General features: G+C 33.5%; 5 protein-coding genes and 1 non-coding gene across 6 annotated transcripts; 3 read left to right on the plus strand and 3 right to left on the minus strand.

Moving 5' to 3' along the window:
- On the plus strand, nt 7–986 carry LOC105156750 (protein BIG GRAIN 1-like E). Its single transcript, XM_011072968.2, has one exon. The coding sequence runs from the start codon at nt 15–17 to the stop codon at nt 732–734; it is 720 nt and encodes a 239-aa protein (XP_011071270.1). The 5' UTR covers nt 7–14; the 3' UTR covers nt 735–986.
- LOC105156476 (squamosa promoter-binding-like protein 6) lies at nt 6,421–9,772 on the plus strand. Its single transcript, XM_011072612.2, has 4 exons — nt 6,421–6,683; nt 7,206–7,930; nt 8,366–8,469; nt 8,813–9,772. Exons 2-4 carry the CDS (start codon nt 7,323–7,325, stop codon nt 9,487–9,489), a joined length of 1,389 nt encoding a protein of 462 aa, XP_011070914.2. The 5' UTR covers nt 6,421–6,683; nt 7,206–7,322; the 3' UTR covers nt 9,490–9,772.
- LOC105156477 (protein CRABS CLAW) lies at nt 12,112–13,758 on the minus strand. Its single transcript, XM_011072613.2, has 6 exons — nt 13,550–13,758; nt 13,134–13,410; nt 12,968–13,016; nt 12,721–12,796; nt 12,446–12,508; nt 12,112–12,319 (listed from the first exon to the last, which is right to left on the minus strand). Exons 1-6 carry the CDS (start codon nt 13,700–13,702, stop codon nt 12,314–12,316), a joined length of 624 nt encoding a protein of 207 aa, XP_011070915.2. The 5' UTR covers nt 13,703–13,758; the 3' UTR covers nt 12,112–12,313.
- Nucleotides 16,146–16,217, plus strand: TRNAD-GUC. Its single transcript has one exon. It is a non-coding gene; the product is annotated as a tRNA-Asp (tRNA).
- Nucleotides 16,370–19,126, minus strand: LOC105156478 (alpha-1,4-glucan-protein synthase [UDP-forming] 2). Its single transcript, XM_011072614.2, has 4 exons — nt 18,809–19,126; nt 17,393–17,643; nt 17,147–17,315; nt 16,370–16,947 (listed from the first exon to the last, which is right to left on the minus strand). Exons 1-4 carry the CDS (start codon nt 19,124–19,126, stop codon nt 16,606–16,608), a joined length of 1,080 nt encoding a protein of 359 aa, XP_011070916.1. The 3' UTR covers nt 16,370–16,605.
- On the minus strand, nt 21,507–24,812 carry LOC105156751 (cytochrome P450 85A-like). Its single transcript, XM_020691961.1, has 9 exons — nt 24,622–24,812; nt 23,295–23,616; nt 23,059–23,208; nt 22,718–22,966; nt 22,514–22,600; nt 22,347–22,425; nt 22,122–22,231; nt 21,879–22,003; nt 21,507–21,594 (listed from the first exon to the last, which is right to left on the minus strand). The coding sequence occupies exons 1-9, from the start codon at nt 24,810–24,812 to the stop codon at nt 21,507–21,509; spliced, it is 1,401 nt and encodes a 466-aa protein (XP_020547620.1).

Here is a 25,066-nt window from a genome sequence, read left to right on the forward strand (position 1 = left end):
TGGATCAGAAGCAGATGATCAAAGAGAAGAAGAAACACAAGCAGCCTAGCTCTCCAGGCGGCAGGCTGGCTAGTTTCTTGAATTCCCTCTTCAGTCAAACACATTTAAAGAAGAAAAAATCGAAATCTGGCAGCACGATGAAGGATAGCTTGGAAGAAGAAAGCCCTGGCGGAAGGAGGAAAAGACGAAGCAGCATTAGCCATTTTAGAATCACAAGCAGCACTATCAGTAGTACTGCTGCGAGCACTGATTCCAAGTCATCGTTGTTCTCATCGTCGAGTTCGGGGTTCAGAACACCTCCTCCTTACGCAAATACTCCCACAAAATCATACAAGGAATTCAGAAACTTGGCTGATCTCCAGCAGGAGATTTCCAGGACTCAAAACAGTGGGAATTTCAGGCCCACATTGGAGAAAGCGCTGTTTGCGGAGAAAAAGGTCACAGACTACGCCTGGATGGAAGAAAAATACAGAATCAGCAGCGGCGATCCAGGGAAAAATTCCAGGAACGGGAATCCCGCGGCGGGGATTCCAACCAGGAATTCCACCACGAACTGGGAATTCAGGAAGTTCAGTAACGCAGACGACGGTGCAGACAGCGATTCAAGCTCTGATCTCTTTGATTTACCAAGCCATGAGTTAGATTTCTACTCCAGTAGCCTGCCTGTCTATGAAACAACCCATCTCGACAGAATCAAGATTGGCACACAAATCCCCAGCGCTGCCACAGTGTAACCATAATTATTCCATATAATTAATGCTAATTTTGGAGTTCATATTACAATATAATATTTCTTGGTAATGGTTGGAATCAAGAATCAGGTCGCAGATTCTGCCTTCTCTTTTTCTTTTTCAGTCTCTGAAAGTTGCTCACGATTTGCATCTTTATGTACAGTTTAGAATGTTTCCCTGTCTATCAACTTTAGTGTATTTCTTGTATGCTTTTGGAAATTGGAGGTATGTGATGGAGGTGGTTCAGGATTATTATTGAAGTGCACCCACTACAACAGTTGGAATAATTATGCATGATTAGGAATCATCAGTTTTTGGTATGAAAAGAAAAAAATAAAAAAGCATCATCACGCCCATGTGATTCTGATTTAACCTTTTATCATTAACTGATATCTAACTTTAGGTGTAACAATCATACATTGTAGATTTTTCTATTTATGCTGAATCTTGTGGTTGACGTCCATAGATCTCACTATAGACGTCCATACATATATGTACATAAAAAATGAAAATGCTAACGAACCAATTTTTTCATCATGTCATGCCATGGTTTAGAATTTGTAACGTGATTAGTATACTCAATACAAAACAAGTGCTTATTTTCGATGGATTTTTGTGACGGATATACATAACAAATTAAAATTTATGATAGATTTTCGATAGCAAGATCAATTGCAATAGACCCCATAAAAAAAAAAGAACTATTGAAAGAATTTCCTATCGAAGACAATCCCCAGAAAAAATCACATTGTTCCCGCGCGGGAATCATGTGATTGGAGATATTGGATCATTGGAGTAATTCCTGCATAAGACAATTAATTAACATGAATATGCCATGAATGCATAATAAAATGGTGAAATTAAATCAAAGAAAAGAAAAAGAATATGGAAATTAATTAATTAATTCAGTGTGTTCTTGATTATCTTCAACGCACCTTTTAAGGCTGAGTGCAAATTAGTTTGGCGTTTCAAAAAACCAAAGCATATATACATGCATGTTTTGGTCTAATCATCGAATCGATCATGGGATCAACATAAAAAGCATTACTGTTTTCAACTTTTCTTAGTATATTTTGATATTTTAATTTAATGCCCAATCAATGCATGTTTATGATAAACAAATAAAGACAGAATATATATAGGCCCCCCCGCCTGGATTTTTTTTGGAGTTAGCAGAAATCAAAAGTAGCTAGATCAGGGGAAATGACGACCTTACACGAGGATCTTTTATATATATATATATATATATATATATATATATATATTATAATAAAACACACACACACGCACACTGCCTATGAAGATGATCAGTGTATAACTATAGCTGTCTAAAGACATATCTCTGTAAGAATAATGGCATCAATGATTGATCAAGTTCGGTGGATTTTTTATTAATTCAAGCGCATGATGCAAGATATCCTTATCAATAGTGTTTAGTATTCTTGGGAGTACATAATACATATGTTGGCACAATTAATAAGAATAATTCATTTTTTTGTCAAAAATTATGTGTGCAAATTCTTTCTCAACCAATGTCACGACTTTGTTGATGAGTAATATAAACAGTCTGTAAACAATTTATGATCTTTTGAATCTTTCCTAATCAATAATAGTGATCAGTCTTCGAGCAAATAACTAAATAAAAGCAAAACTTAAGTGCATGTTTACTTTATTGGACTAGACATTATCGAACTAATAATATAAGCTAGTTCAATATTTATTTCATTAGGTTGGAACTTGTTATTATTACAAAGTCCGCTTTGGCAAATTAAAATGGAGAGATCGAGGCATTCGTGTTATGGAGAACTACTTTTTCATGAAATAAATTTGGTCTAGTTTGTCTAACTCTACTCAAACACCTAAATAAATACCATTATATAAATAGATACGGAGACAAAGATCATTAAATTAACACCGCATATTGTGTCTGAAAAGTAGGGCCTCGTTACATATGTTTCTAAGGAGTGGAATCCTCATATCCTAACTTGCAACTTGATCGGTACTTCATTCCGTGAATTATTATCCATTTTAACTTTGTAAAAGTCTTTTAGATTTGTCTTGAAAAGAAGCCTTACTAAGAAGATGGGAACTTGAAAGTTGTAAACCACTCAAACTTCTCATTTACAATTGATGTGGAAAACATGCCAATGTCATGTACTTAGGGAGAGGTAGCTTTCAGTACTGTGTATATACCAAGAAACATGATGTGGAGTAATGTGTTTCTCAGACCAGTTTGCATGCTTCTCTTTCATCAACAAGTTAGTGTTCAATTCGCAACCACCAATATTACTTAATCCAATGTATGCTGATTGGCCACCATATTAATGGTCCGGGGAATTGATGATGTAGGCCGTAGCTCATGTGGTTTTGGCAAATCACTCCAAATTAACTTTGTCTGATTTGTTTGTACGTTTAATGTGTAAACACATATGTTTCTTTGTGTAAGTTGGGTTTCTTCTTTTCTTATTTTCTGTTTGTTTAGCCATTTCAAGGCCTCCTTCTTCGTTCTCATCTTTCCTATTTTTTATTAATCTCTCATTTCATCAAGTTTATGTTTAAGGCTCAGCCCTCCCATATTCTGGTCTGGCCCTTCTGTTTGGGCTTCATAGATATCCCAATTGGGCCGCCTAGAGTGAAGGCTTAATGGGCTTAGATGTTTTTCATGCAAAACCTTAATCCATCTACATGCATATACCAGATAGCAGTGGAGCAGTTTGAATCACCTGCCAAAAATCATATGATTAGGAGCATTTAACCTTTTATAAGAAGACATTATCCTCATAAAAATATGACAAATTATGCATTTATTATAATATATATATATATATTTAAAACACTAAAAAAAAATAAGTTATTTCATAAGCAATACATGACTCTAAATCACAACAAATAAACTCGAAGTATTGGTGCAATGGTGTAAGGTATTATCGTATTTACATGTGTAAGGTCGATTTATTTAGTGGGAAGTTCTGTATTAGTACCCCATCATTGAAAAATTCTATTTGGCTAGCAGCAACCACGAACCATAAATGGGGATTAATTTCGAGCAGAAAACTAGAATTAAAAACAAAATATAAAAAACCAATGTCATCTACCAGGATTAAGAAAAAGAAATAACACCAAAGTTTCAAGTTATGATAAAAAAATAATTAATATTTGTAGTGATTTTAGCTATATTCAAAATATTTATACGTGACTTTTAATTATAACTATTGTTTGGGTCTTGTATGCAAAAACAACTGCTAATAAATGTTTCACAACCACATTTTTCACACTTTTTAACATTTGATAATGATAATGAATCATAACAAAAACTTATATTCTTCTAATAAAATTCAATGTATATAACTTTTTATAATAAAAAGATTAAAGCCCACAACAAATTAAAACATATGCTTCCTTTTAACCAATCATGTTTTCCTACTCTCTTAACCAATCTTTTCCTTTCTCTTCATGGAGAGATGCTAATTATGGTTGTGGACTGTTCCACAATGCCTAACAACCATCTCTAACAGGAAAGTTATACGCAATACCTATAATAATGATTAATCAACTCTGGAAAATATTACCCAAACTCAATCTGATCAAATTAAATTAATTATATAATTAATGTAATTGATTATTTTTTTAAAATTATACATCAATCATATAATAGATATAATATACTTAATTATTATATAATTAATTTAAATATAATCAAATTCGATTCGAATTAAAATTTATGAGAAATCCCCATCCCCTCATTTCTTACTTAAATTAATAATTAGAATAGTGGGTACATGAAGTGAGTGTAGGCTAGGTACGAATTTCTTACACATACTAAATATGTAACTTAGGAAGTTGAAAGGATGTGTTGTCGGAAGATGCATGCCCCTAAAAAGTGATCCACGGTCAATGCCCCTTCCACGCTTGGTATATTTGAATCAATGATTGGTGGATTGAATTAAGAATGGAAGTAGCACGATCTCATCTAATTTTTCTAAGTAGAGGGCCCTATGCCTATTACTACCATTTAGGTATAACAAAATTTTAATTTAATTCTTGTATGCTAAAATGGGATATGTTTTGGTTGGGAAACGAAGGGAGATTAGATACCTAAATCACTACTCAGTTGTGAGTAGACACACCTAATTACCTGCAATTAGCAATTCTTGACTAATCACTCTAGCTAATTTAGTGTGTGTGTGTGTCTCTGTGTTTTTAACTTCTTTTTAATTTTTCTTTCTTTTTTTTGTTTTTAATGGGCACGATGATAGGGACTGCAATGTTATAAGAGTATACTAATATTTAGTGATTCCGCTATCGATGGAATTTATGTGCTTTATATTATTGTGCAACTATCTATCATGTGTTTTGTGCATGACTACTTCTTGTTGTGTAATTTTTTGATTCTGTAAGATCTCATATCATTTTAATTAAGATCTTAAACTTTTATAATTAATCAAAAATTTTGAATTTGAGTTACAATATTATGTTTCGACACTAGTTTTTTTAGTATACGCTTCATTTAATAATTATTGACTATATTCAATTAAGTTTTTGAGAATAAAATTAGAAAAAGATTTTTTTTTTTTGGTTGAGGAAATTAGTAAATGTTAAAAGAGCTTTTTATTTTTTTGATAAAAAATTTTATTTTACCCCCTGTGTTCTCTTCAAATGGCTAAAAAAATCTCTATATTTTAAAAATAGGCTAAAATCTTCCTGTGTTGTAATAAATTTAGAAAAAAACTCCTTTCTTTAGAAACTAACGGAAGGTGGGATGCATGAGCCTTAAGTAAATTTCTGCTACGATTTTTTGCTTATTTTGACATTTTTTTGGTCTTTAATTAACTAAATATGCCCCTATATTGTATCTAAAATTACTATGGTCAAATTGAATTTAATTTTTTTTTTTGCATTTTTCTCTCTTTTAAAAATATAATTTCTTCTATTTTTAAACATATTTATATTAAAAATCAAAATACAAAAACACAATTAAAAAATTATATTACAAAGACTAATATACTAAATTTTATTTTTTCAAATTTAGATATAAACATGAATATAAATATTAAGCAATTATAATAATTATGAGTTATAAATTATTTTAAGTACAATAATTATTATAATTATCTCAAATTATTCTTAATTAATTAAGATATATATTTAATTAATTTGAGTATAATAATTATTATAATTATCTAAAATTATTTTTAATCAACTAAAATATATTTTATTAAATTAATTAAAAATTAAAAAAAAAGATAAAAGAAATCAGATGGCGTAGCATTCACGGTGGTCCGCGATCGGAAAATTGAAATGGGTTTTTTTTACTTATTATATATATATATAATAATAATAATATTTTTTTATAATTATAAATTATTTATATATAATATAAGTTAAATAATTTATTAAATTCAGATCTTTTATTCTTTTAAAATTTAACAGTTGAAATTAATTAATTAGATTTGACGATCATTATTTAATAAAAAAAGATTCACCAATCACTAAAAAAAATATATATTAAATAAAGGTATAAAAATCATTTTATAAAAAAAATTAACATCGTTAATTAAATTTAATGAAGAGGAGTGTTTGAGTTAAGTTTACAAAAATTGTTTTACACATTTTTAAAATAAAGAGAAATTTTTAACTGATTTTTTGAAATACATTGGATTTTCTCTCTCTTGCCTCATTCTCTCTCACATAGGCAGTCACCCAGAGAGAGAGAGAGAGACAGTATGGAATGAAAAGCTATAAAAGGAGGTGGAGCTGGGTTTAATTTAGCAAAGTGGGGTAGTGGAACTGGAAATGATGTTGACTCTCATCACTGTATCTGCTTCAACTTCAACCTCTTCACCACTTCCACTCTGAATAAAAATACCAATTCACCATACAGCGCTACCTTCACTATATATATATTACATTATACACCATACCCTTTCTCTCTGTCTCTTCACTGTTCACAAGGTAAGGCGTTGACAACTCTTCTCATTCATCAATTATCATTCAAGATGAAATCTTTTGCCTTGATTCCCTGCTGTGTGTGTTTCTTAATCATTTTTTCTCATTGGGCCTTTCTCGTAATTGCTTCTTTCATTTGCTCTTCCTGGGTTTCTTAAATTATTGATTGTGGTCAGAAAGTGACTGATACTTTGAGGTAATTTTTGTGCTTAAGCACTCTGCATATTGTGGTTTCTGATTTTTGTAATTTCTTCGCGATTTCGCGAGTTTCATGCGAGTACTGTTGTAAAAACTTTTAGTTTGTTTATATGTCTGTGGATTTGAGTGGCAACTGCTAATTAATATGTGGGGGATATACTTTCTTGAATTTTTCGTTTTCTGGGGTATCTAACTCCGAATTTATTTCTTCTGATTGAGACAATTTTATCTTAATATGATTATGTGATGTTTTATCCAGTAACATTTTAGAGTAATCATAAAATAGTTTCTCAATATTGATGTTTCTGTGTTTTTCCTTTCTTTATTTAGCACATGTGAGAAAAATTAACGTTCGGAATCAAGGATAAAGAGCAAAAGTGAAAGTTTGTTGGTTTTCTTAGTCTTGCCGGTCTGTAACGCAGTGGCCAGTTTCAATTTAGTCAGAGAATGGAGTCTCTGAGCTATGCTTTTGGGGGGAGAGCGCTGCTGTTTGCAGAGGATACAGATTTCCAGGTCGATGGTCTCGTGAGAAGTAGAAATTTATTGGACAAGTGGGGTGGAGAATCACTTTCTATTCCTAGTAGGAATTCAGTTGAGAGCATGGCATTTGTAGAACCCGTTTTGCCTAATACGATGAGAAAGTCGGTTTTTGGTGATCAATGCCTGAAGATCTCTGGTGATGAGGCCAACAATCCTTCTGGTAAATCGCTGCTGTCTACTTCTACCATCACATTATCGGAATTTAGCACCACATTTTCCAGCTCTATGAATGCAGTCATTGACGAGAAGTTGGCTGCTCCAAAAGAAAAGAATGATAATCAATTTTCTGTGGACAACTCAGTATTGTCTTCTCCAGAGCCCTTTGTGCCAGCAAAAAGAGCTCGGATCACGAATTTGCAGTCTCAGATTCCTACATGCCAGGTTCTTGGATGCAACAAGGACCTGAGTTCCTCAAAGGATTACCATAAAAGGCACAAAGTATGCGATGTTCACTCAAAGACTGCTGTGGTCATTGTTAATGGAATCCAGCAAAGGTTTTGTCAGCAATGCAGCAGGTAAAGAATCCTCTCACAAACATGTTTCACATACCTAAACTTTATTAATTAGAATAAATTTTTATTAGGTTCCACCTTTCCTTTGCACTAAAGATGAAGCTGTCATGAAACTAGAACCCAGCATTTTCTAGTATGATACGAGCAAACGACTCAACAATCTTGAAAAATGGCTTGATTAAATGAGTTCTGTTTTTTGTTGTGGTCTATTTGGCTTAATAGTGCATAAAATATCAAATGACGGTGTTTGTAAGTTTTTCACATAGAACTAATCATGTTATTTTCAAGTGTGACTGCTAATACTCTGTGGCCTTTCCTCCTAATTAAGAGAGCGACTATCTCAATGCAAAAATGGTTGTCATATAAAGAATTGGGCCAAATAAGTCTTTGCTGTTTTTTCTCCTATATACAGACTTGTAATAACGATTTGACTCGTAGGTTTCATGTACTAGCGGAGTTTGATGAAGGTAAGCGCAGTTGTCGGAAACGCCTTGCAGGCCACAATGAACGTCGAAGAAAGCCTCAATTCGACAATCACTTAGGTAAGCTGCAAAAGTTTTACTTGCACAATTTAGACTTTTCTTCGTTGTTATCTTCTCATTTTTTTCTCGGGCTTCAACTATATAAAGTAAGGAGCAGAGGGCAAAATTTCTCTTTGCCTTTCTCCGCATAAAGGATTATTTTGTGCCTAACCCTTTCATCGTTTCATGCAAAATTTCTGAGTTATGATATGGATACCATATATAATTGCTAGCAATATTCCCTCAAGCCCCTTCTCCAAATGCCTCCATATCCCACAGCTGAGAAAGCTGGATAAACAACAAACTTTTGAGGTCTCAATTGCGTACAAGTAGACTGATCCGTGCCTGTTTATTTGTTTTTCAGGTGCCGCATATTTCACAACTGATGCATCAAATTTCTCAAGATTTCTCTCGGGTGGATTTTTCGGGCTGCAATATAATGAGCCAGCTATGCGTAGTGGGCACCTTAAGTTGGAAGAAGAGCCAAGTCAAATATCTCAATTACCAGCACCCATGAAATTCTCTCAGTCTCTTCCAAAATCTCTCCTCCATTTGCATGGCATGGGAAAACAGTATCCTTCTAAGAATTGCCTCAACCATTCATTATCAGTTCAAGAGCTATCTGTGGGCTCAAATTCCAGCTGTGCTCTCTCTCTTCTGTCAGCTCAATCACAGAACTTAGTAAACAACTCAGCAGGCACGTCAATGCCTCATCCTCAGATCGCGCAAGAAAATCTCCATGCTGACCTCTGTACTATTCAGAACTCTGCTAAATGTTTTGGGTCTGATAACCTTTCGCCAAGTATTGTTAATTCATCTGGAACCGACCAAGAACGAAGCTCTGTTGGTTTGGAAGTTCCGCAAACCGAACTTTCACAAGAACCGAATGCTCCAAGACTAAAGAGCTATCTATCATCTGAAGGTGCAAACACTGTTGATTTGCTCGAGTTGTCAATACATCTTCAAAGAGTAGAACAGCAGAAACACTACACACAATTCAAGCTGGAAAATGGTATCTTCTGCCATTCTACAATTACTTGAAGAGAAGAGAAGCTGCAACAAATCTTCGGAATACTATTCCTTTGCTGTCTTTTAGGTAGCATTTGGAAGACATGAACAAGAAATTTTACTTTTGAAGAAAAATATGTAACCAGCACCTGGGCCTGAGGTAATTAATTAGTGTCAGAAGACATTTATATTACTTAAGGTTGCTTAATCTTTGTAAAAAGCCACCACATCATGTTAGTACTTGTGGCTCTTTGTGTTTGTTTGAGCCAATTAAGTACTATTTTAGATGGTTAAATAAGCTACTGATTATCATACTTGATCTGCTTCCCACAATCTCAATCTGATTTTAAATTCAGATACATTGAAGCTAAGCAGTTTCCTGGAGTACTTCAAGGGTTGCATCAAGAGTGTTTGCCGCTGAAAATAAGTTGTAAAGAGTATTTTTGTTTTATAATTTTTAATAGCTTTCTACCAACTCCTGCAGCTTATTCGAAAAATTATAAATAGTAAGTTGTTCTTTTAGACAATCAAACTTCAATTTTTCTTAAAAAAATAATTACGACATTTTTTACAACGTATTATCGCTACAAAAGTAAAAATTATTGCAATTATCCATTTTGAAGATTTATTTTTCTAGGGTTATTATTACACTTAGATTCCCTTTGAAAATACTAAATTATATTTTCTCAAACGCAGTTTTAAAATTACACTTACACCCCCTTAGAAAATTCATTGTTTATATTTAATCCTTTTTCGTTAGAGTTTGGACGAAAATGCTGACATTAACAAAAAAAAAAAAAGATTACATAAAAATTTTCAAGTTTACCCTTCATTTAATATTTTTATGTAATAATTTTGTACTTACAAAAGAAAAATATAATAATGTTAATTAACCTAATTCCATATATATTTATATATATTGCATTTATCCCTTTATAAGTATAAAAATATACATGAGAATGTTATATAAGGGGTAAAATTAAAAATTTATGTAATTTTTTACTAACACCAGCATTTTTTGTCCAAATTCTAATGAAAGGGGCAAATGTTAAACGGAGAATTTTTGAATAGGATGTAAAAATAATTCTAAAACTATTTTTTTAAAAAAAAATTATAATTTTATATTTTTAGAATAGACTTAAGTATAACTAAGTCTATTTTGTACTCAGGATTTGAGTAACAATTTGGAAGAGTTAATATTGTTTTTCTAAATCCAAATGTTTACATGATTCGCAATAAAAATGAGATTTTGATGATGGTAAAGCTTTTCAAAAGAGATGAACTTTACAACAGCATGGAAAGTTGATCCCACTCTCTATAGTATAGAATATAGATGCAAGCTTTTAATTGAGATGGGTAATCATTTTTCTGGCTGTAAATTAATGGTCCAAAATCAATACTGCATGTTTCTACTTTAATTCATTTAAATTTAGGTGTGATTAAAGTGATGGTGTAATCATTCACTGCTCCAAAAGATGTTTGTTCTTATGCATGTGTTTCCACGTGTCTGCCCCCATTTATATATCCACACCTTTATTCTTGTACCTTAAAGTTGTAGGCGTGCCTAATCTTACTTACATTATATGACATCCCATTTCCCCCCGTAAAGTTGTAATCATATTACATTAATCTTGATGCATAACGAGTCGTGTTTTCAGTCTAATCTTGAAAATTATCCAGCTGTTAATTAATTTTTCATGATGTTGTATTCTAATTTTCATGGGTAATGAATTTGTAAAAAAAAAAAAATTCAATTCGAGCCAGCTCGTTGAACCCATGAATCAGGTCGACTTATAAAGTACGTATTTTTTTTTTGGGTAAATTGCAATCTACCTACCTGTATTATAGAAAATAGACAAAAAACTCTTTTATGAAAAATAAAATAGCAATTTATCCCCTTGTATTTTTCAAAATGTAGCAATTTATCGCCTTATGTTTTAAAAAATGAAGCGGTTTACCTCCCTACCTTAGGAGGTAAATTGCTTTCTTTTTTAAAATACAGAGGGGTAAATTATTATTTATTTTTTATAAGATAATAATTTGCTCTTTTTAATATTGTAGGAGGATAAATTGTTATTCACCCTTTTCCTTTTAGAAAAAAAACAAAAAAGCATGTATTTTCCTTTCTATCATACCTAGCTAGAACATCAAGTTTAAGATGGGAGGCACATGGTTTTGACCTTGTTGATTGCAGTCTTTTGTTAATTTTGAGAGATTACGGACAGGGACAACTTTGTACTTCGATTTGGGACCACAAATTTTTAGTACCACGTGAAATAATTAAAAGTATTGTGAACTAAATTAGCTTCCCAATAAATGGCTGTTTGTGTTTGTGAATAGCAAATTGTAAGCCCAACACCTTAAAAGTTTGATTAATATATATGTGCAACCCAACAAGATCAGTACTGATCTAAATAGGCTATAGAATTTTGGCCCTTAAGTAGTTGTTTAACTTGGTTCTTGCATGTTGGGAACATAATTTTAGTTCTCTAAGTATATAGAGTTGGTAATTTTTATTTTATTGTATCAAAATTAAAAAGCCATATGAAAAAATCACAAAATTAAAAAAATAATAATAATTTAAAGACAATTATGGTCGAAAATTTATAAATCAACCAGAAAATTGAAATTATATATGACTCAGATTCAGTATGTAGTTGAGGGTTAAGGAAGAAATTCCATTTTAATTAGCACAGCGATAGTTACATATGAGACAAAGCTAATTGAGATTAACTGAACTAAATACCTAAGTAACTAGCAATATTTCCATTCCTCTCCCCACATTGCCTTAAAACTAGCAGCCTTAATTTCATCTTAAGACCAAATCCCTTTTGATTGCTTCCAGTTTTGTTCTTGCTTAAGCCTACACAGACACACACAAACAAATAAACATGAAATTAAAATATATATATATATATATGAAAGCCAACTTTTGAGTTTGAAGAAATAGTAAAAAATGAAAAAAAGCATGATGATCTGGAATTCTTACATTAATGTTACTACCGCTGGTGGAAGCAGATCCTTGTGGAGTGTTTGGAATGTACCTAGCCCACTGTCACAAAAATTTGTCATTAACCACCTACTTAAGTTATGGGAGAAAAATGCCAAATAGTCTAAGTTATGGGAGAAAAATGCATTTAGGCCAATTAAAAACGAGTTGGATTTAATTAGGGAAAAAATTGGAGACTAATGAGGTAATTAGCGTGCATGTTATGGTTTGATGCATGCATGATTGATCAAATTATATTAATTTGGAGGACTCACATTTTTGGCAGCAGCACTGAAAGCCTCTCGATGTGGGATCTCTGGATCTGCAGCCTTTATGCGCTGTATCTCCTCTCTGCAGAAATAAATATACTTAAATCTGGATTAATTAATTGTTGTGTAACTTAATTTCCATATTAGAGGATTATATAATATATATATATTGTGTTCTTGAATAATTATAAAATGCAGTAAATAATTAACTAAAGAGAACGAAAGTTGCAAGTTGGATTAAGGGTTTTCGTACTTCATGAAGCGATTGTAGGCGGATGGAAGCCTATGCTTCTTCTCAGGAGCTGCAAATACAGAGGCAATAATTATACAACAAATTTACAGAAAGAATGGATGAAATTCCAACACGCACACGTGTGTCTCTGTGTGTATGTGTATGTATATATATTTATACGTCATACGTTTGACGACATATGGAGCTTTAGGAGATGAGGGCTGGGTGGATATTGTGGAGGAAGAAGTTGATGATGATGATGATACAGACTGGCCGTTGATCTTAAATTCACTGCACAAACCCTGATGATGATGAAAAAGAGTTGAGGCGTGGTGATGATCAATATTGAAGCATTGTGGTTGAATTGGCGGCTTGGCAGTGCAGGTGCTGAGGAATGAGAGATTGCTGCAATGCCCACATTTCACTGTCACTGTATCCAACAACTTCTTGCATGGAATCCCAACCTTCCATTTCACCTCGTCATTACAACATCCATTCATCAAATACATCATCATATTCATTCATATAACTAGTTAAGGTTGACGTATTATGGAGTTTGCATGCATGGGGCCGGTGTGCATCGCATTAATAATAATTAATTACCGCAAGAACAGTGTTGCAGAAGTTGCAGCGGATGTAGCAAAAATGTTCGAATGATTGAACCTGCTGCTGCTCATCCATGCTCAAATACTTATATATCTGGATTCTTAGCTCAGATGTAGCGAAGAGGAAGAAGGCAACACTCAAGAGGCACATATATATATATATAGATATATATGCTACTTATATAGAGATACTAGCTATACATGTGAGGTTTAGAGATCGAGGATTGGAGAAACCTGTATAATATCTCTCTCTATATATATTATTTATATAGAGATATGGGTTCGAGTCTCACTACACGTGTAGGTATATATTTCTCCCACTTAATGTGGATTTATATATATTAAAATTTAATTTTCAATTTATTGTAATGTAAGTTTACTAATCGAATCAACATGCTACTTAATTTATTAATATATAATGATTTAATCATGTAGTTACCATTTCTATAAAAAAAAAATCTATACAAATTCATGATGTTAACGATATATATACATATTGCTCGTGGTATATTAAGATATTGATAATACAAAAAAAATGTATTTTTTAGATACTATAAAAAAATTATAACAAAAAAGTGAATAGAGAAGCATTTATGATTAAAATAGTTGTTCTCATTCGACTAAATCGAGTTTGGAATAAAAATTTTCTCAAAAAATACGGGATCATGTCATTCTATTTTGAACAAAAATAAAGTCAAAGTTGATTTTGACTGGATTAACTGTCCAGGGAAACAACAGGCAAATATCAAAGAGAGAAATTAAGCTGAAAAGACAGGAGGCAAGGTCATCTGTCACAATCACACTGATCATTTCAAAAGTTGTGGAAAGGATTTTAAAGTGTCATTCATCATTTGATGCGACTTTACTTCCGATTGCCAAACATGGAAAACTAATCCAACCCTACACTTCCTCTCCCCAATTTTCTTTGTTCGTGTAAACCCCATCTTTTTTCCCTACCTAGCTCACCCCTTTTCCTCCTACTTTTCATAAAGTCGTGTTTGAGTGCGTGAGTGTGTGTCAAGAGACATATATTTGTATATTTCAAAATCTTGATTATATTGATATTTTATGAGTTTGGAAGTACTTCTTGCATTTATCCTTCTTCTTCGTCAATGAATCGTATAAATTAAAATTTAATTTGAAACGCGCTCGATGATCAGTTTGGAGGCAATTTTTGTGTCCAACAATACGACGACATTGGTGGGTAGGGCAAGAAGGAGGAATGGAGACCGTTTATCTGTCATGTTTGGATTGATGGCCACAAGATTCCCTATTTCTTCTTGGAAGATTGCCACATGCAATGCGACAGTCAATTAGAAAACATGTCCATCCAAACAGACTTACATGTTTTACTTTCCATGCTTTTGATGATTTATACGGAATTGGGCATAATGATTTGAACAATGGTTGCCCCCTTTCTTCTCCATTTTGGGAACCTTGGATTAGACGCGTCTATACTGCTTTATTTTCGGCTCTTGGACGAGCAACTCTGCAGTCCGCACACGCAGATACACGCCTGTCTCCCTGTTTTTCTTTGTTTTCTTTATGGAAGAATAGTGTGTGTTTATGATACATGGACATGACGATGTGAACACGGATACAACGATATGAAAAATTTTAGCATAAAACACAATACTGGCACGACTATTTATAATATATATTTTATTTTTTTTATATATTCTCATAAAATTAAAATATACAATATATAACACCATGAAGGAAATGTCGACATTCAACATTAAAATATAAAATAAGCATGTCTTATTATATCCAAATTCTTAATCAAAATACATTGGTTGATCAATTCGTTTTGAAAAGTAAACAACAATCAATCTTCAATTCATCGATCTGTTCTTTTTCTATTTTGCTATCTTAGCCCCAAAATTTTTTGAAATTATTCATTAAAAAGTAAGTTATGTGTTTTAAATTTGACCACCGTATTTATATTTTTATTATATATGTTTTGAACATACGAATGCAGCATCTAATATGTGTTGGGTGGGTGTGACACTACACTAAATGTGTTGTATGCATGTCCAATGAATGATTGATTGACTAATTTATGAGTTAATATTACATAATGAATACTAATTATTAAAGTTATAATATAGAAATTGTTTCTACTTGAAGATTTTATGGCATTAATCACTAAAGATAATATACATAGTAATAGTAATAATATGTGAAGTGATAAAATCGGAGTTATTTGTCGAGTAATTGTACTGAATACTGACAAAAAGAATTTACTTATGATAATTAACTGTAGTAATTAAATTTATAATAGTAATAAAAATTGTATTTAATTCATCACATTAGATAAGTAGTCACAAATCTGAGTGAGGAAAAAGATATTACCGCCAAAATATCAATAAATATTGATAGTAATATCATAATTAAAGACATTTTCTTCTTATTATTGAATTTGTAAAATTTATTATTATGAGAAACCAAAAATATTATTTTCTGTTAATATATACTCACTAATTATTATGTTAGATTTTTTCTTTTTTTGGGCAGGGAGATAATAAGATATAATATTAAAAACGTAAAACATATCGATAAGGATAGTATTGTCCTATGTTCTGACATCAACAGTCGTTGTAGTATAGTGGTGAGTATTCCCGCCTGTCACGCGGGTGACCCGGGTTCGATCCCCGGCAACGGCGCTTTTTGCGTGCATCTATCTCTTGTATTTTACAATCTGCCTCAGGACATTATAGACACAAAAGCAACGTTAACAGAAACCTTCCCCACATAAACATATGCTCTTGCACGGCTGCTGCTACCACATCTGTAATCTGCTGCCCACAAAATTGCGTAACTCAAAAACCTTAAAATCTTGGTATAAATCCTCATCGAAATGTTGTGGTAGCGAGCAATTGACATGACCAATATCAAGAATCGAAATAATCTTAAGAAAAGCAGCAAACCAAATGCTTGAGGTCAACTTCAAAACATTATCAACTTGTTCCTCAACAAAATCGTAACTATGAAATAATGCCTAACCAACTCAGGACAAAAAATAAATACCGAATTAAATAACTATAAATGAGTCTATTTTGCAGCGCCATTGGCGAGCTTGGTGGAAGCGTCTCCAGATGGGTTGAGCTCGTCCCAAGCTTCAATCCATGTGACCATAGCGTCTGCTAGCTTAGTGAAGTAAGGATCTATGGAGGAGAGCTTGGCCTTCACTTGCTTGGACAGTTCAAGGTAGCAGTCTTGAACAGTTATGCATTCTTTCGGAAGGGTCACAGACTTGAAAAATGGAATAATTTCTTCCTGCCAGTAGATGCCTTTGTACTCCTTTTTCAGATTCACAAAAGGGTTGCTGGCCTTGCTGTGCCATATGTAAGGCAGACCTGTCTTGATGCCAAGATTCAAGTGGTCGCATATAACCTGAGATTTTCCAATTTTAGTTTAGTTTTAAGGATGTTCTTGATAGTAGAATACAGAGGAATAGTTGAGAGTTACAAGAATGTTGGCTATTCTTTCCAATCAGAAATGAACTATTTGAAGATCAAGTTAAAATTTGTGCTGAATTAACGAGACTGCTAATCACTGCAGAACTGCCTAAGGTGATAAAACAGTTTAATACCTTGGTGCACCAGCCAGCCCACATGTCATCGTATCGCCCAATAGGTTGACCGTCTCCCATGAGTCCAAAGTACATTGCGGGTCCGATCAGGTCACGGTTGAATGCCAAATTCATACCACACATTGGGAAGAGGGTTCCCTTAGGAATTGTCATGACGAGGTCAACGTACCTGGAGGGAGACAAAATTAGGTTAGCACATATTTATGAAACTTCTCATGGTCTTTTTGCAACTTCAGGGATACATGCCTGGTATTCCTCTCACGGGGCTTAACAAGTTGAGTAGGCGCATCATAATCAGGGATATTGAGCCAAAGGCCATGAGAAACGGCAGTTGGTTCACCCCCACGCAGACTGAAAGGATACCCACGAACGAAATCTGTACCCTCCCTGTACGGGTCATACAAAGTGTTGAAGAAGTGCGGAGTGGATGGACTCAAGAGATTCTTTATGTGCTGCTCAAGAGCATTGATATCTTTGCCGGATGGGTCTTTGGCAACCTACACAGTGCAAGGAAAGAGACAACATTTATCAATAAGAATAACTTAGATGTTAAGTGGCAGCTACACAGCTAGAGTCTAGACTAATGTTCTGATTCCTGTTGCAAAAGATTTGTGCGATCTGAGCATAATTAGAACTTAAGCACGTCATTTCACAAAGCTACCAACAAATGTAGACAACTTAACTTTATGGTTACATGATAATACTACGAAATTGCAATAAGGGCAAAGAATTGCTCTGCTCGTGCAACCAGAAGGACATGCAGTGGGAACTGATTATTACACAAAACAAGTAGACTACAATACAGTACAAACACAACGGCATATCATACAGGCCAAGAGAAGTGATTTAACAGCTTCTAGTCCAGAATATGCTATTATCAGAAAAATTTAGCATGTGGTGTCCAAGTAAAGATAGTTTCATAAGGAAGTCTACAGAAAAGAGACCAGTTGACATTGAAGCATTCATCTGTTCCAGATCTTAGGCATTCTGATGTTAAAATACATTAACAAACTCAGATGTACAAGAACAGGGAAACAGATTATGGTTGTCGATGATTGGTCTGTTTCTGCAAGATCCACAACTAACGTATTGTCTCTGTAAGATTATATTACATCCACATTCTAGTTTCACAAAGTACGACCATCATCATCAAAGCATACTGTAATGAAGATCAAATAGAAATCTGAACAAATAGACAACTACCAAATCCCAGGGAGCAAAACAAAATGCACCAGACAAACAAAAGAATATATGACAAAAGAATCTAAAACTTGCACCACATCATCACAACGTAATTCCCAACTTAAATCCGCCTTTGATGTGATTATTAAACTTAAAGTTCCTACCTCAGCAAATGAAAACAAAATTCCACATAAACTACAATAATTTAACATGCCCAGATCAGCAGGACACTCTAAACCAACCTTAAAATCCCCAAACTACTACCTAATACAAAAACCAACTTAAAGCCATAAACCACTTCAAAACCCCCCAAGATCCAAGATCCAAGATCCAAACTTTCCAGACCCCAATACTAAGAAAAGGTCTAATCTTTCATCAAAACAAAAGATCCAACTTCTAACACAAAGCACAAGAAATCCAGAAGATCAAGAAACGTACAGAAAACAGAAAAGGGCAAAATTTAAGTCACCGTATACTCACAAAGCAGTCATCATCAATGGTATAAATATACTTCTTCTTGGAGACCATGTAGCCAAAGCACCTACAAGCAGAGTCCTTGAAAGAGATGCAAGAAGCCTTAGGGCCCAGAATTCTGTTGATGTCATTGCGATTGTAGAGTTCATAATCAAAGCCTTCGGGGACTTTGATTGTTTTAGAAGGGTCGCCGTCTTGAACTATGATGAGATGGTATGGCTGAAAGAATGGCCTCCACATCTCCAAGAAATCGAGGTTTCTTATTGTGGGAATCACTATGTCTAACTCATCTTTCAGCAGAGGGGTTGCTCTCTCTCCTGCCATTGCTTCTCACTTCTACTGTGCGTCTTGTGTGTGTGCGAGAGAGAGAAATGGTAGCAAGATTTGGGGAAGTAAGATGGTCGTTTTATAAAGGAGAAGAAACAGCTCCAAGTTCAATGGGAGTTGTGTAGATCTGTACTAATAATTTCGGTACAGCCCAACAATTCTACGCGTAAATCATTGTACCAATAATTATAGAAACAATTTCAAAAATTAGTTATATACTGGAAATTTATTTTATAAATGGTAAATCTTTAGTCTTCGGAACACAATTCTAGCAAACAAATTACAAAAGGGAAATGATCTCTTTTCTTGATTCTTCTCCAATAAAGCACTTAATTTTTCCTCCTAATTTCAAGAAGAAAAAAAAATTGATTTTTTACCAAAATAGAGAATAAATTATTAATCAAGCATCTTTTTCTAATTAAAAAAAAATACTTTCTATGATTTCTTTATAGTGTGGTCCAACTGTGGTGGGCTGAATAGAAGTAGAATTTTGGGCTATACGCCTCACTATTATTACTCCCTTGTCCACCAAAAAAGGAAAAAGAAAATTGAAAAAAACATATAAACTCTTATTGCTTTTTGTATTGTTTAAATTTATTTATTGATTTGAATTATTAATATATTAAATAAAAAAATTGCAGCTTTAGTCTTATAATTTAAGGGAGTGATATTTTTGATCCTGTATAAATTAATGTAATTCTATAAGATGTTGTTTACAGTATTAGTTGAGAATCGGATATCAATAATTTTTCTGTTAATTCGACCGAAAAGCTACATGTGACTTTCATATTATCCAATTAAATAACAATTTTAGTCATATAAACCAATTCGTGTAGGACCAAAAATATCAACACTCCTAAGTTACATGAATAAAAATGCCAACACCTTCTGAATTATGGGACTAAAATTATAATTTTTAATTGGGTCATGTGCAAGTTACACACAATTTTCTGGGCAATTTAGCCGAAAAACGATTGAAAATTGTCAAAAGTTTTAGAATTACAGGACTAATTCGAGGAAAAATATTATGCAGGACTAGAAATATCACTCCCACATAAGTAACGTTATATTTTTTTTTTTCCTAATATTAGTCTTTAATTTGAATATATTAAATATGTAATAAATCATATATTATTTGGACCGAGTACTCAGAGGATGACAGTTCAGCTTGCTCCTGTCCAGCTCCGTCAACCTCAAATCGTTAAGACTCCTCTACTTCCCCACTACCCTTTGGGTCAAGTCAGCTATTGCAATATTCATATTACTAATTTCCACACCGTCGGTCACAACCTACTTCCAAAATTTTCAATGTGGAAAGTAAGAAGAACGCACCCCGAAATTACATGGTTTGAATAACGGGGAGGTTGAAAACGACACGACAGCAGTAATATGTGAATATACTATAATATTGTTTCAACATGGGCAGTGTAATTATTGGATACTACGAACGTGGAGACACCGTAGTCTGCAATATGTTTGCACGTAGTCTTGATTGTAATTTGTAAACCACACGCCGTCACGTGCAATCCGATACTCTTAACCTATTAATAATTCCTTGTCATGACACATCATTTCTCTATACTTATAATAATGAATGATAATTTATATTTTAAAATATATTATAAATAATATATATAAATACATCATAATTTTTATAAAACAAAATAATTTAGATGTATTACCAACATAAACAAAAAGATTATGTTGCAGGTCATAAATCGTCGTTTATGAAATGTCTTTCTTTTTATATTAGTATAAATATTAAGTATAATTAGAGTGATTATTTAATTTGATGTCAGAATTAGACCAAACAAGACGTACATTTACGAAAGAAAAATTTTGTGTGTAGGATTTGATAGACTTCTTAAGGTATTAATGTTTAATATTTTTTATTTCTAATAATTTAAATTTTTAGACTGATGATACTTTGTAAATTATTTATAAAATAGAATAAAATCAAATCAAATTAACACTTGAACTAGACCAGAATGTGGAGGGACGACATGCTCTGCAAATGGGCCCTCACGCCGGCCTTTAACCTTTCTATCCGTCCTTTGAATTAGCTCGCGCCCACGCATTATTAATTCTAATTTAATCATATCTTAAATATATACTTCTACAATTCAAATAAAATGATCAATCACATTTTTATTTTCTTTTTCTGAGAATACCATGATTACTATCTCTTTTTCAAATGATTCCAAAATAGTTGTCCACTCCCACAGTTGGATGTATATTCATAAATCATGAGTATGTTTAACGATTTCTTACACGGAAATGAGAACATACAAGAAAAGTTGTTATACTAAGAAAGAAGTCATAGAGAGCATCAGAGTCGCGTTTTCAGTTCGATCCATGCATGAAACTGTGATATGTACTAAATCTTCATCACGTTGACGTGATATCCGTTGGGTGCCTTCACTCTTGGGAATTCTAACATCTTCTCTCCTCCAATTTCTTCCCATCTGCAATACAAATCAGCGCTAAGAATCATTCTCTTAGTCACAGAAATTCTGACCTAATTCAGGTTCCAAAGAATCAAATCTATCACAAAACAAGTGTAATATATTGTTATATGATTGGTCTTTTTTCTTGAGTTGTGCACCAATCATAGACAAATATATTAAACTTGTCATGTAATTGTTTAGTTCTGGTCAAACCTGATTTTAGGTTAGAATTTTCCGTCTCCCTCTGTTAAGTGCCTGCAAAATGGTAAGGCATTTTTTTTTGTACAATGTTGGTTACTTACCTGTATGTAGTTACTAAGTAGTGAAGGAACGTAGCAACCTTAACTATTCCGAGTTCCTTTCCAGGACACAACCGGCTTCCTCCTCCAAACAACAGAACATAGTTGTTTGACTCTAACTTCTCATCCTACAACATTCCAATATGTAGTCGTCAGTGTGTACTGTCATCTTACACTAAACGAAAACAAGGGACTTGAACATTTTTGCTATTAAAGCGGACGATACTGAAGTGCGTAACTAATTACCTGCAGCCATCTCCATGGATTAAACTTTAGGGGTTCAGGATAGAGGAGCGGATCGTAGTTGATTTCCCTCAGGTAGACATAGATTCGCCATCCTTTAGGGACTGTAAATCCTGATTAAAGAATTGGAAGAGAGTATGAAAATGGAACCTAGGAAGTGACAAAAGTCTCTAGGAAAGAAAAGACACAAATTAAGACAATGGAATAGTTTGTTTCTCATGATCATACCGTTCAATTGCACATCTTGTGTTGTCTTCCTTAGCACCCCGTTGATAACAGTAGCCAGTCTCAAAGTTTCAAACACAACCTGTCAGAATACCAATAGCACTTACGATGCAGCAACATTGTTTTTGCCAAAATTAGTACGTCTTAAGGTGTGTTAGCAACTGGCTTACAGCACGAGTGAACCTCATGGACTTAATGTCGTTCCAATCGATCGGCTCTTCTGCTGCTTTCCTCTTTCGTATGGCAAAATGCTCGTCCTGACAGAAACACAACACAAATTAGTAAAAGATATTACATCGATAAGCACTAGTTGTGAGTTTAATGAAAATGTTGGGAAAAAGAAAACTATATGGTCTTGATGTAGTAGTACGTACCCTGAGTTCTTGCAGAGCTTCTTGATGATCATGGAGATACTTTACAGCCATCATCGAAGTTGTCGACATCGTTTCATATCCCGAATACAATATCGTGATTATCTGATCAATAATATCCTCATCAGTCAGCCCGTACCTCGTCGTCCCGTCTCTTAACAAATGCGCTAGCATGTCATCATAGGTTCCTGCAGTAGCCCCACGTCTCTTCTCCATCAATTCTGTCAAAGTCTTGACCACATCTGCCCTGCTCTGTACACACACAACTCACCAATTCTTAAACAACAAATTTCTTGCATGCATAGTACATACGAGGAATCAACCAATACGTCACCACACCTTACCTTAAATCCCAGGTGATAGTTTGTCCCTGGAAGGTTGACAGGAAGAGACAGCGTCCCTATTAGAAACTTATCAAACTCGCACTTAAAACTATCGTAAATTGAACTTGATTCAACTTCCGCAATCTGCTTGAAAGCCATAGCGAACGCCATCTGGACAACATAGGTGACTAAAATCATTATAAAGAAATCAGACTCAGTCACGCTTCTGCAGACGAGACCAAACTGTTGGTACTTACCTCCTTGGTCTTTTGTTGAATGTCGATAGTCTTACCATCCCAGTTGGAGAGGAACAGCCTCATGTGCTTATCAAGACGCGGCAACAGCCGGTCCTTGACCACTGGGGTTCCGACAAGGGACAGCAGATTGTTCCTTATGTATCTGTGTGTAGAGCCATGGACAGCAGCAATATTCCGGCTTCCTAAGATATCCACCATCGACTGTGGGTATCCGGGCACCAGCCCTTTTGCTTCATTCAACAGGATAAATCTATTGAGCTCCGCATCCGTCGAGACAACCATCGGACTTCCGAGTATATGGGACTTGAAAACGCTTCCATACCTGTTCATCCATGCATAATTTGAACCAACACTCAATTATTTCATATGAAATATATATATATATATATATGTAATTGTCATTTATCAAATTCAGTGTTTTTTTCTAGAGATTAGTACTTTTTCGTTTAAGGTGTGGTATAATGTAATTATATAAAGCTGTTCAATTATATATATTTTTGGAAAGTAATTCACTTCGCAACCTGTACGTACGGATTGAATTTTCTATTTTATATTCTATTTGAAATATATACATTGTTACGTGAATAAAGGTTTGAATTAAATAGAATAAAGTAACATTCGTAAAGATGATGTGTATATATTTATTAACATATAAGATGTAATAAGAATTTAGAATAGAAAATTCCGATAAAATACAACTCCTGACTACCCCATTTCTAGTTTTCAAGCAATTTTTTCTTTACTTAAACAATTGAAGTACACTCAGGTTCTCCGCGTAATTTAAATTTTTTTATATTTATTTAATTAAATAAAATAAGCCGAAAAATAAAATTAATAACTGATTGAAACTAATAAAATGAATTAACTTTAAACGTGTATGAATATAAATCATTGGTTGAATTAATTAATAACAAAATATGGTCATTTTTGGAGGAAATATGTGTATGGAGGGGTATTTTAGGTATTTCTCAATGATGATAATTATTATAAGGACCTTCTCTTAATAAATAGTATAAATAAACAGACAAACTAACACCAAGAGAAGAACTGATTTTAAAATTTTAAAATTAACACAAGGGAAAAGATGAGAAAATAGAATGATACCACACCGTTACATAATGACCTCATATGCAAGAACAAGGACATATATTTAGTACCATCAAATTCACGTCCCCCTATTAAAAGTGTAACAACATGCAATCCTTACCAATGAACCACAATGATTTGTTGCGAAAATTAAGAATGAAAGACGATTCGATTTACTATGATTAATTAAGAAGAACAAGATTAGTTAAGAGAATATAGATATACATATAATGAAACAGACCTTGCTTTTTGGTTTCTCATGAACTGAGGCCCTAGCTTCAAGAACTCATTAGTCTCACCAAAAAAAGGCCACCCCATGGTTCCCGGGGGCACCCCTCTTCTGCTGTATCTAAACTCATTCCATTTCAACACAAAGAAGCAGAAGAGAAGGCCCAAAGCCAGACATGAAACCACCATATCCAAACCCTCCATTGATACCATCCCAAGACAACCTTGGAGACTAATTATCTATCTCTGTGTGTGTTTGTGTAGTCTATGAGTGATGAGAAGTGGTGTGTAATAATCTTAATTAACCATATATGCACCCCTCCAGACATATATAGGCTCTTTTTTTCTAGTCTGAGGAACAATGAATTATGTGCCTATCCAATGAAAATGGGATTATATCAATAAATGCAATCTTAGGAAAGTATTTAAGAGAAAATTAGAATATGGTTGATTAAGAT

The sequence above is a fragment of the Sesamum indicum genome, linkage group LG2 (assembly GCF_000512975.1).
Source record: "Sesamum indicum cultivar Zhongzhi No. 13 linkage group LG2, S_indicum_v1.0, whole genome shotgun sequence".
Classification (NCBI taxonomy): domain Eukaryota; kingdom Viridiplantae; phylum Streptophyta; class Magnoliopsida; order Lamiales; family Pedaliaceae; genus Sesamum; species Sesamum indicum.

Bases quoted from the DNA above. Each gene is read 5' to 3' on its own strand.
- LOC105156751 (XM_020691961.1), bottom strand. From the start codon at position 24,812: ATGGAGGGTTTGGATATGGTGGTTTCATGTCTGGCTTTGGGCCTTCTC. The intron at 22,967-23,058 runs GTAAGGTGTGGT...GTGTGTGTACAG, and splicing joins ACTATCACCTGGGATTTAAG to AGCAGGGCAGATGTGGTCAA. The intron at 22,004-22,121 runs GTAATTAGTTAC...GGAATGTTGTAG, and splicing joins ATCCATGGAGATGGCTGCAG to GATGAGAAGTTAGAGTCAAA.
- LOC105156478 (XM_011072614.2), bottom strand. From the start codon at position 19,126: ATGGCAGGAGAGAGAGCAACCCCTCTGCTGAAAGATGAGTTAGACATA. The intron at 17,644-18,808 runs GTGAGTATACGG...TGCACTGTGTAG, and splicing joins CCATTGATGATGACTGCTTT to GTTGCCAAAGACCCATCCGG. The intron at 17,316-17,392 runs GCATGTATCCCT...GTCTCCCTCCAG, and splicing joins CCCCGTGAGAGGAATACCAG to GTACGTTGACCTCGTCATGA.
- LOC105156750 (XM_011072968.2), top strand. From the start codon at position 15: ATGATCAAAGAGAAGAAGAAACACAAGCAGCCTAGCTCTCCAGGCGGC.
- LOC105156476 (XM_011072612.2), top strand. From the start codon at position 7,323: ATGGAGTCTCTGAGCTATGCTTTTGGGGGGAGAGCGCTGCTGTTTGCA. The intron at 7,931-8,365 runs GTAAAGAATCCT...TTTGACTCGTAG, and splicing joins TTTTGTCAGCAATGCAGCAG to GTTTCATGTACTAGCGGAGT. The intron at 8,470-8,812 runs GTAAGCTGCAAA...TTTGTTTTTCAG, and splicing joins TCAATTCGACAATCACTTAG to GTGCCGCATATTTCACAACT.
- LOC105156477 (XM_011072613.2), bottom strand. From the start codon at position 13,702: ATGTGCCTCTTGAGTGTTGCCTTCTTCCTCTTCGCTACATCTGAGCTA. The intron at 13,411-13,549 runs GTAATTAATTAT...GTGAAATGGAAG, and splicing joins TCTGCAACACTGTTCTTGCG to GTTGGGATTCCATGCAAGAA. The intron at 12,797-12,967 runs GTACGAAAACCC...TTATTTCTGCAG, and splicing joins GCCTACAATCGCTTCATGAA to AGAGGAGATACAGCGCATAA.